This window comes from Otolemur garnettii, unplaced genomic scaffold (assembly GCF_000181295.1).
Source record: "Otolemur garnettii isolate 467f Iridium unplaced genomic scaffold, OtoGar3 scaffold00043, whole genome shotgun sequence".
NCBI lineage: Eukaryota > Metazoa > Chordata > Mammalia > Primates > Galagidae > Otolemur > Otolemur garnettii.
In genome coordinates, this window is record NW_003852438.1 from 4,164,018 (window position 1) to 4,175,211 (window position 11,194).

General features: G+C 43.9%; 1 protein-coding gene and 1 long non-coding RNA gene across 2 annotated transcripts in view; one reads left to right on the plus strand and one right to left on the minus strand.

Annotated features, from left to right (window-relative positions):
- Nucleotides 1–2,014: 2,014 nt before the first annotated feature.
- Nucleotides 2,015–11,194, plus strand: part of LOC105887052 — a 28,853-nt gene continuing 19,673 nt past the window's right edge. Inside the window, exon 1 of the long non-coding RNA XR_001161331.2 lies at nt 2,015–2,130. This is a non-coding gene — a long non-coding RNA (uncharacterized LOC105887052). The remainder of the gene's footprint in view (nt 2,131–11,194) is intronic.
- Nucleotides 7,259–11,194, minus strand: part of LCP1 (lymphocyte cytosolic protein 1) — a 31,158-nt gene continuing 27,222 nt past the window's right edge. The window contains exons 13-14 of the mRNA XM_003790363.3: nt 10,603–10,727; nt 7,259–7,651 (exon numbers count right to left, since the gene is read on the minus strand). Of these exons, the coding sequence (XP_003790411.1) occupies nt 7,519–7,651; nt 10,603–10,727 (258 nt within the window). The 3' untranslated portion in view covers nt 7,259–7,518. The remainder of the gene's footprint in view (nt 7,652–10,602; nt 10,728–11,194) is intronic.

Below are 11,194 nucleotides of genomic sequence, written 5' to 3' on the forward strand. Positions count from 1 at the left end.
TCTACACTCCCTTTGATTGTTTTGCTTACCAGTCATGAGGCCTGCCCTTCGGAGCAGTGCCCTGGGCTATACACCAGCAGTTCTCAAGCTCCACTGCTTGTTAAGGTCACCTGGGGATCTGTAGCAATCCCGCTGCCTGGGCTGTGCTTTGGAGTCTCACGGTGAGGGATATAAGAATTGGCATTTTTAAAAGCTCCTGAGATGATTCCAACACGCAGGTGGGCTGAGAACTGCTGTTCTGGGCCAGTCCTTCTCCAAGTGTAGTCTGAGAAAGTCATCAGCTGCCGAATTCCCTAGGCTGCTTGAGAAAATGCAGATTATTAGGTCCACCAGCCCTACAAAGGCTCGAGCCTCCAGGTGGGATCTGGAAAAGGTGGTTTAATAAGCTCCACAGGTGATTTTTAAGGACCCTAACGTCTGAGAAGCGCTCCTAAACCCGTCACTAGCCCTTCTATTTCTTTCTTTCTTTCTTTCTTTTCTTTCTTTCTTTCTTTCTTTCTTCCTTTCTTTCTTTCTTTCTTTCTTGTTGTTTTTGGCCAGGGCTGGGCTTGAACCTGCCACCTCTGGCCTATGGGGCCGGTGCCCTACCCCTTCCAGCCACAGGCGCCCCCCCTTCTATTTCTTTTGATAGAGTCGTTCCTGCTCCTCATCAGTCCTGCTGGTCTTCCAGTTCCTCAAAGGCATCAAGCTTCTTCCATCCTAATGCATTTTACAGTTACGGTACTTGGAAGACACTCTCCTGTCTGTCTTTGACATTAGGGACTGAGACACATTAACTGATGAAATTGTCACCCCAGAAAGTCATTGCAAAGTGTATGTTCGGGGGAAGAAAAAAGACACTGGAGGGCCTTGGGAAAGAGTGGGACCGAAGGTTCCCTGTCTCTCCGGGGAAGTCATAGAGATTGCTCCCAAGTTGGGGCCAGGAAAGCCAGGAGGTTTGATGTTGTCGACAGTGCTGGGATGGGAGGGAAGACTTGAAAGATGTGGCACACATGGGGTCAGACATTAAAGGGGCAGCCCTGGCCAACCAGCAAGAGCCAGCTGTGCCAAGAGGCATCTAACACGTACCCAGCAGGACCGGAAGGTGCAGCTCTCCAGACCTGTGCCTTGGGGCGTGTGTGCAAGGGGAAGAGGGACACCAAAGGGCAAAGCGGGGCAGTGGAGGACGCCCCAAATAGAGGGAACAGTCACTCTGGCTACCTCCAATGAATATGGACGATGGGAAAATGTTTGCAGAAAGTTACTTTAGTCTTTGAAGTCCGGTGTGATTGAGAAAGTATGATTTAATTTAAAGCTGGCTAATTCAGCTTCCCATCAGCTGCAGATCTTTCAAGTAGACGTCTATTCTTCCAGGATAGTGTTTCCCAAACTTTAATGTGCACATGAATCAACTGAGATTGAGCAGATCTGGGCTAGGAGCTGAGAGCCTGCATTTCTAACCAGCTCCCAGGTGCTCCTGGTTCGAGCACCACACGTAGAGCAAGGAGGTTTGGATATCTGAGACTCATCATGATGAGTCCCAGGAGGAGCCAAATTCAGAAATGCCTATTGAATCATCAAGTTCTGTGTTCGATTCCAGATAGCTTTTTAAATATATCCTTGTATTCTAATTCTCTAAAGAGACAAAAATGATATGGTAGCACTCTATTAACCGAAATACACATTTAAATGGAACTCCCCAATTTCAACATGCTGGAAAAATAGAAATCACTTCCATTTTGCTTACCTGTTTCTAAGTTGTTAATGGTAAGATAATGGGCATTTGCCGAATTGTCTATGTTTTTGTGCCTGAATAAGGTGGGAGATTAAATATGCACAGATGGTCGCAAGAGGAAACATTTTAATAGTCTTCTTTTGGTCGTTTATTCACGAGCTCACGTGGTAAAGTCTGCCTTTCAAAACAGGGAGAAAGACACTGAGTAAAGAGCCATCTTTGGCAGCTGAGAGTTTCATTTACAGGAATTTTATTAGGAAACTGTCAAAGTGACTAGATTTCACAAGAGGATTGGTCAACACTGCTAACTTGTTCTGAGCAGTCAGCTCCGCTCTCTGAATTGTGAGGCTGGCTGGGACATGCTGGGGAGGACAACGTCAAGTCCACCAGGAGAACACTGCTGGCTTTTGCTAATGGTAAGCTGGGCTGGAAAGAGAACAGAGGTCTTTGACAACACGTACAGGAACTGTGAGGAAGGTGGGCCTGGGAGCCATCCCAGGAACATGGGGAGTACACAGAATGTCCTTTCATGCATTAAGCATCGGTCTGAGATGGGCTGATCTAAGGTGGGCTTAGAGTTTACAGTCTTTAAAATCCAGACCAAACTTGTGCTCTCAGCCACAAACTAGATGTGTGTGTGTGTGTGTGTATCTCTAGTTGAATCAAATCACCAGGTTGGCTGAGACTTTAAAAGGCTATCTGTCAGCTCTTGGTGGTGGGACACAATTATAAGAGGGACTTTACCTAACAAATGCGATCAGCATGATCTAGTACTCTGTGCCCTCAATGAATCCTCAACAATAAAAAATAAAATAAAAACAAAATAGAACTTACAAAAATTAAAAAAAAAGCTATCTAATTAATGCATTGTGTCAGATAGATCCTAATGCCATCAATTCCAGACAGAGAGGAATCCATTCTATTCTAAAAATTCTCCAGGTTAAGTCCATTTAACAACTTTCCTCACAATTACTCTGTTCAGCACCCCGTGTAGTCAGGAAACATTGGTTTATAACTAATATTCGTCAGGTTTTAGAAAGTTACTGAGCTTTTAAACCAAAAACTGTGCTTGGCTCTGTGAGGATACGGATGTGAACAAGGTGGAATTCCTGCCCACTTCTCGTTTGTCACAGCGGAGCTCTTCCAAAACTTCGTGTTGATCCTTCATTCAGGATTAACTTTTCCCCTGAGCTCTCATAAAATTTCACTTCCAGCTTTGTTACAGCATTTATCACACTCTGCTTTTTGTCAGGGTGTGTGTGCGCGCACACGCACACTACCTCCGTGCTGGGTTAGCACGCTTCTTCAGTCCCAAAGTAGAGAAGTTGGGGTCCACTCGAGCATCTGTCCCAGTTTAAGATTCTTTGAAAAAAAATTAGTGGAAACTTAAGAGAATCTATGCTTTACTAGCCAACGTTCAGTGCTTTTGCCAGAGCAGAAACTTGAATTAAGTTAAACTTAAGTACCTGTTGAATTAAAAACTAACTTTTGGTGCTCAAGAAATAGGTATAATATCAGTTATGTGGCCTCATTTGCTGCAGCAAAAGATCAAAACAACATAAATATCCATTGGTGGCCATTGGCTAAGTACAGCTTCACACACCCACGTAATAGAATACCACGCACCTGCTGGGGATTGAGGACATCTGTGTGTACCCATCTGGAACCATCTCCAGAATACGGCGTTGGGTGAAACAAATGCAATGTAGAATGATGTTTATGGTATGCTAATAAAAAGGCGTGTACACATACATGTGTGTGTGCATAGACTATTTCTAGAAGGAAACAAAAGGAATTGGTAACAGAGGTTGCCGACTAGGAGGCATTGGAACAGAGATAGTGGTGTGTTAATAAACTAGTTCTTTGGGGATGAAAAGCCCCAGTTGTAGGATTGATAATTTCTGTGATATAAATATCTTCTTGGCCAACATCAACCTAACCATGGTTTAACGAAAGGTGCACAAAATTCAGTTGGCTTCAGTGAGCCGATGAGAGCTAGTTTCAGAGCACACCACTAGGCACAGGGAGAGCCTACTTTCTAGCATAGATCCTTTGGTGCAATGTTTAATTTCTTATACCATCTTGGATTTAAAAATGTAAAAATGAAATTTTGAATTTAGAAGAATGTTCATGCTTAGCTTGGTGTATGCCTTTAGGCTTCTCTTCTCCAAGATAATCTTAGTCTTCTTTCCTTGATATTACTATTCCTCTATCCTGTACCTCTTCAGTCTTTCTGTTCTTCCTACTCCTGAGACCTATCTATGTAGTCTGGGATGTGTGAAATAAACAAAGAAATGAATAAATACCAACAAAAGTCCACAATACAACATTTGCAACCTCTTGATACGTAAAGAAGACAGTTATCGCCTAAGGGTAGCAACTTAAGAAGACAGTTATCGCCTAAGGGTAGTTTAGGCCAAGGAAGAGTCACCTCCTTGAAGACACTGCTGCTGAAGACAGGGGACAAAAGCCCAGTTTCCTAGCCCCTGTATGGGTGTGTGGCTCTTCTACAGGAAAAGGGGGCCCATGCCGAATCAATGGCCCGCTTCTCTGTCACGGCAGCTTAACCTAGAGGGAGCTGGCTGCGGTAGAATTTCTCGGCAGCCCTTGCACACACCCCTAACCCTGCCAAAGTACGGCTCAGCCAAGCTGGTCAGGACACCCCAGGCCCTGCCAACTCCAGGATCCTGTCTCAACTCACTCTAGAAGTTGTTCTGCTCTGCACCAATCCCTCCACCTGACTTTTATGATTGGTTTGTTGGGGCTTGAAAAATGAAATCTCAAAGTATGGTGCCTTGGTATGCAGGGTATTTTGAATTGAAGGAAACTAAAAAGGCTCAAAGCAGTCTCACAGTCTCTGACCTCCTCTTGACTGCTGGGCTCTCCCCGAAGCAACTTATAGAAACCAGAATTCCTCTTCCCCAGGGTAGGTCATAGACACTGGAACCCCTGTCCTCCCAAGCAATTCATAAAACTCAGAAGTATCGCTTTACCTTTCCCCTGCCTTGCTTTGCAAACTGGAGGTCAGATGTTCTCCGACCTACTGTGTCTGATGATAGATAACGGAGGCATCCTGCCCTAGTCCCTGCAGGAAGGAAAGCTAGGTACACAGAGCGCCCCGAATAGTCTGATCGGGCAGGCTTTGGCGGGTTTCCCCGTTGTTACCATTAGATCATACTCTTTTGCCCAATCTCATTTCTGTAACACTGTCCATTCGTCTAATCTAAGCATGAAAGTGAACAGTTTCCCCTCAATCTTCAGGTTTTCATTTCTGAAAGATCCCACATCACATAAAACTTTGATTACCTACACTTGTTTTGCTTCTCTCTCTCTCTCTCTTTTTTTTTAGAAAAAAAGTCTCACTTATCTCCCTTAGCAGAGTGCTGTGGCATCACAACTCACAGCACCCTCCAACTCTTGGGCTTAGACAATTCTCTTGCCTCAGCCTCCCGCGTAGCCGGGACTACAGGCACCTGCCACAGTGCTTGGCTATATTTTTTGTTGCAGTTTGGCTGGGGCTGGGTTTGAACCCACCACCCTTGGTATATGGGACCAGCACTGTACCCATTGAGCCACAGGCACCACCCATGCTTTTCTCTTTTTAACCAGTCTTTTGTTATAGGAGTGTCATCTGTGACCCTTATGGTGGGTGAGGAAAGGTATCACACCTCTCTGCTCCTACAGGTTCAATGCGTTTGAGAGTCTATGTCTCAATTTTATTCCCTACTTCTTTTAACTGCAAATTATTCCTCAGTTTCCAGTTAAAATATTTCTCCTCAGACTGTTTCCTGTCATAAGCTCACATCTCACTCTGCCCTCATTCATCACTTAATCACACCTGTCATTTTAATTGTTTAACATCTGTCTTTCCCCATCAGCTGAGCGCAATGCCTGCCTCATTTACACCCACATTCCTAAAATCTTTTACAGTGTCTAGCACCTGATAGGCACTCGATGCGTGTTGGCTGAATGAATTAATGAATTATAGTACACTGTTAATAAACTTTCAAGAAGAAACATCCAGAGACACCCACTATAGAACATTTTATTTGGAAAGCGTTTGAGTATAATATTCTGTCCTCACTTTTCATTAAGGCAGTAACATACTTCCTTCCCGAAGGCAGATGGGGGGGGAAATCATCTGAGGCTACATTAATTTCAGACTAAAGTCAAAGCCAACCACTTTGCATTCAGAAGCAGCAAAAATACTGGTTATGGGCTGGGAGAAGCCACATATTGGCTTCCTGAACCCACTGCCAAGGAACAGATCCAGGGTGATACATTTCAATTGCTTTGAAAAATGGCTAAGTTCCATTACACACCATCCCTAAAAAAGATAACTTAGTGATAAACCCTTCCGGCATGGTAGAGGGAGGCTAGTGTTGGTTCACAATGCTCTGTTGCTTTCTGCCTTTGATTGGTTTCTGTGGAAGCTGCGGATTCTACAAAGCTGTTCAAATTCCGAGTTTGTCTGGTTTTGTTTTGGAATTCTTTTAAATGTCCAGTAAATTAGCTCCTCATAAATCAACTCAGCCAGTTCTTATCCAACATGGACTCATTCTACTGTAGACATCTGATGAGATATGTGGGGCGGGAGGGCGGGGGTGTTGCTATTCATTGGCACATATTGCTCCCTGGGGCTGAGGGGAGGCAAAAAGCTTTTATAGTACCAAAAAAGTAAACATTGATAATATGGCCTGACAGCAATCAGATATGGTAAGATCTAAAAGCAAGTGAAAGCAAATCAGGATTGCTTGCAAATGTCAACCGATATTTAGCCATATCAAAAATAACTAGATCTAACCTGCAGAGCTAAGCACATGGAGAGGCAGCACCCTAAAGGATGCTTTGCTGTAGCTCCATGCTGCTCCCTAGTGGTCAGATGCTGCATTATATCCTCCTTGGGTCCAACCTTCCCCCGGAGTTAAGAATCTACCAGAGGACACAGTGTTCAAGATGTTAGAACGGGTTTGAGCACAAATTCTTGGGTCAAAAACAAAAAAGATTCTTGCTGGCTAAAAAGCCAAAGAGTAATGACATTTGGGACTCCAGATCTAAGGAAAGGCTCTGATGATAAGGCTCACTTCTACAGGCTACCAGAGACTCTTGAGATCTCAGTAGCCTTAAGGATTTGTCAGGTGCTCCAGTGGCCTGGAGACAAGGAGGGCCTGAAGAAGAGGGCCACAGAGAAGGCATATTTCTGAGAGGGTGAGGGACAGTGTCACAGGGAGAGAGACTAGGAAAAGGGGACAGGAAGACAGGCTTGTAACAGGTCAAATGTCAATCTCCAATAATAGGCATTAGGGCAGGTTTGAAGATTCCTTCTCCTGGTCCTCACCTCCACCAAAGAAAAAGGCAGCCATATTAAATTTGTTTGAAAGATTACATGAAAATTAACAACACTGCAGCTTCTATTTTTGACTACTGCAAAAGCAGAAAGGATGCACGGAAAATCTTTTTATCTGTAGATTTTCCAAGAAGCAAATACATAAAGAATAATAAAAAAAAAATACAATCAGTGTTACCTGGTTTCTTGTACCCTCAATGAATCCCCAACAATAAAAATAAAAAAGAAAGAAAGAAAGAAAAGTATTTGTAGGAGATTGGGCCTTCTGCAAAGAATGAAGCATTTTTTGTTAAATAGGGGAGAAGCTACTTGGCTGTACAAGTATGCACTTTTTGGAATCTTGTAAAATGTCACCAAGTTGGACTCTGGAATGACTGAATCGTCCCGGTGCTTCCTGGGAGTGTCCTGGGCTGGGCAGTCAGGAGTGAGGTGCTGCCTCCTGCCCCACCCTAGGGGCTCACACCCTCTTCATTCCTTTCCCCATGAGGCAAGCAAACACCGTCATGACCATTTTGGGGTTCACTTCAACCAGGTCTTCTGGAAGGGCATACACTCTTGCTCCAATTTTTCGGGCCATAGAGATGGCATACCTAAAAGGGAGGAAAGAGGAAGACTGAAGACAGCCTGAGCAAAAAGGCAGGGAGGGGACAAATTTGGGCTCAACCAAAGCCCCTGGCCAAGCACTGGACTTGCCACCTAGACCGTGATAACCATCAAATGTATTTTTTGTCCTTGGAGACATCCCCTAACATTGGATTTACATTTAATCTACAAAGCTGTTCAAATCCACACCAGGATTAGTGTCTTGAGCTATATAGTAGCAGGACAGAAGAAGTCACAGAACTGAATTAAAATTTGTATGAGGAAAAGTCTGCAGACTATATTTCAACCAGAGAAACATTTTCACAAGAAGGAAAAGAGAAAAAAGGCATCTATAATAACTTGACCTGACACATCAATTCTTTGATTCTTCATTTCCTTCTAATGCTTGCTCACATGGACATGTACTTATGGTTCCATAATTTACAATGGCCAGAGATTTATAAAGTTATAATAGCTGCAACACAATATTTTTGCTCTATTTATAGGTATATGGAGATCATTTTTATTAGTTGTAATCTATTTTCTTTTTATTTCTTTCTTTTTTTTATTGAGAGAGAGTCTCACTTTGTCACCCTCAGTAGAGTGCTGTGGCATTGCAGCTCATAGCAACTTCAAACTCTTGGGCTTAAGCGAGTCTCTTGCTTCAGTCTCCCAAGTAGCTGGGACTGCAGGCACCCGCCACAATGGCCGGCTATTTTCTGTTGAAGGTGTCATTGTGGTTTGTTTGGCAGGCCCAGGCTGGGTTCGAACCTGCCAGCTCTGGTGTATGTGGCTGGCACCCTAGCCACTGAGCTTTAGGTGCCGAGCCAATGTAATCTATTTTCAAATGAACTCAGACTATTACCTGGCAGTTCTTTTACTCACTTCATTTACTACCCACTGACCTCTTACTGTGGTTACTCCAGAGATCCTTAACTGCACCAAGGCCGTGATACTCCCCCACTGCTCTTCTAAAATGTCTTTACTCTTACTCTATTTAGCAAAGTACAGTAAAAGCATCAGGTAGGAGAAGTCCCATTCTTTCTGTCTCCTCTCAATAACTTTCTCTCTATTAATTATTAATGAAGTAAAGTTAATTTTTCCATTATAAAACATAGAGGGAAAATTGCTTGAAAATCAAAAGGAAGCTTCAAAACAATCCACAAACAATCTTAGCACCATCATATAACTATTCTTAGCATTTTGTATAATTCCTCTCATCCATTTGTCTAAGTCATTTTGTACCCTGTCTTGTGTGTAGGGGCTCGGAAGCCAGACTTTGAATCTCAGCAGCACAACTTAAAAACTATATGACTTGCTGTGTTCCTTATGCCTAATCATGTCCTTGAACATCTGGGTGGAGGTTCTTTTTCTTTATGAATTTCTGGGTCTTCAGAGGTGTTCTTTTTGCTACTTGGATTTTCTTCTCCCCTCCCTCACCTGTCTGCTTCCTTCTCACTTGTCCTCTCAATTTAGACCAGGTAGGATGTTTTTTCCTCTAAAGAACTCAATCTGCCTCCTGTCTCCTCAAGGACACTCTGTCCTCTCCCATCCACACCCCCACCACACTCCATTATAAGGATTATCTTCTCTCCATTAGATTGTGTTAAACATCAGCATTCTGGGAACACAGGTCCCCGGTTTCCTGAATTCAGAACAGAGAGAAGAGCCCTATAGGGATTATAAAGCAGGGGTACTGGGCACTAGAGACTTGTCAATTCCAAACCCATGTTATGGGCTGAACTAGCCCTTCCAAATTCCTATGTTGAAGTCCTGACCCCCAGTATGTCAGACCGTGAGTCTATATGGAAGGAGGGCTGTCACAGAGGAAATTAAGAAGAGGTCGTGCTGCAGTAGGCTGGGGCCTCAATCTAATGCAACTGGCATCCGTAGTAGAAGAGAGAAGAGACATGGGCACACACAAACAGGGAAGACGGCCAAGTGGGACAAAGGCCATTGGAAGACAAAGGCACAGATGAGAGTGATGGGCCTGCAAGCCCAAAGACACCCACGATCACAGACCCTCAGGGATTCTCCCTCAGAAGGAATCAACCCCCTGACAACATTTCCCTTCAGACTTCTAGTTTCTCCAACTATGAGAAAATACACTTCTGTTGTTTTAAGCCACCCAGTTTGTGAGGTACTGTGCTATGGCAGCCTTAGGAAACTCATACAGCCTGCCCTGAGAAAGCCTCCTGTCTACAGCAGAGGCCAGCAAACTTTTCTGCAAAGGACCAGAGAGGAAATATCTCGGGCTTTGTTGCAGCCACTTAAGTCTGTTGTTGTAGCAGGGACGTAGCTCTAGATAATATGTAAACAAATGGAGCTGTGTCCCAATAAAGCTTTATTTATAAAAGCAGACAACAACAGACCAGATCTGGCTCAGAGACTATAGGCTGCTGACCCCTTGCTCTAGAGCAGCGGTTCTCAACCCGTGAGTCGAGATCCACAGGAACTGTATTAAAGGGCCGAGGCATTAGGAAGGTTGAGAACCACTGCTCTAGAGGAATCTAGAGGTGACCTAAATAGTAAAGTACATGGCAGTGGCTCTCCAGCTGGTGAAGCTGCTGGTGATGAACCTTAACCCCGCACATTCTTACACATGAATATTCATGAAGGGGGTGTCTGTATCTGGGGCTCAACATATACAAACTTCATTTTGAAATCTATTAGAATTAGGAAATTGGTTTTATGAAACTATAAGCTTGTTTATCAACTGTGAGAATAGCCTCTCTCTCTCTCTCTTTTGGTCTTCCTCCTGTTCTAACACTAGGAGCTTTAAACTGCTTGCTACGGTACCATATCCAAAACAGTGGTGATGAAACCGTAATACGCCATGATCAGACAAGGCATGAATAGTGAAAGGAAGGCTCCTGCACAAAGTCACGGGTATTAGGCTTCACAACTGTGCAGTTGCCAGCTGGGTCCTTCCCTCCTGATAGCAGTTTTATTTACGTACTTTGCATTGTTGAGTTTCTCTTCATCATCCAGGTTTTCTGTCTTCAGAAGATCATAGTTAATGGAACCTGGTTGAATGGCATCAATGAGATCCAGAACAGGCAGGCTCGTGCTAATCTTTGGGTCCTAAATGTGAAGAAAAGGAAAGTTTTATCAGCATCTTCCAAAGTTACTTCCGTTTGGCTCCAAGGGAGCAAGTGGCTTTCTTAAATAGGAAGTACATGCAGCTGGGTTTCAGAAGTGCCACAGTATCCTACACAGTGTCATATCAACTGTAGTTTCTGTGTGGGTGCCAGTAACTTCCCAGGAAACCCACTGTCTGCCATCAGCTGGGAGGTGTTCTCAATGAGTAAATGGAAGGAAGTTGGCACAATTAGAGAAAAACACAGAGGTTGAAATATGTCACATTACCAATAATATGGCATCATAGTGAAGGAAGGGATGGTTTAAAAAAGAAAGCATCAGCATGGAGAGATTACAGGTGTTAGGAGGAGCCCTGTTCATTCACTGCGGGAGGAATCCCAGAGGGGCGGCAGGAGAGCAATGAAGGTGCAGTTGGATGAGAGCTGCAATCCATGCTCCTTTTATGGAGA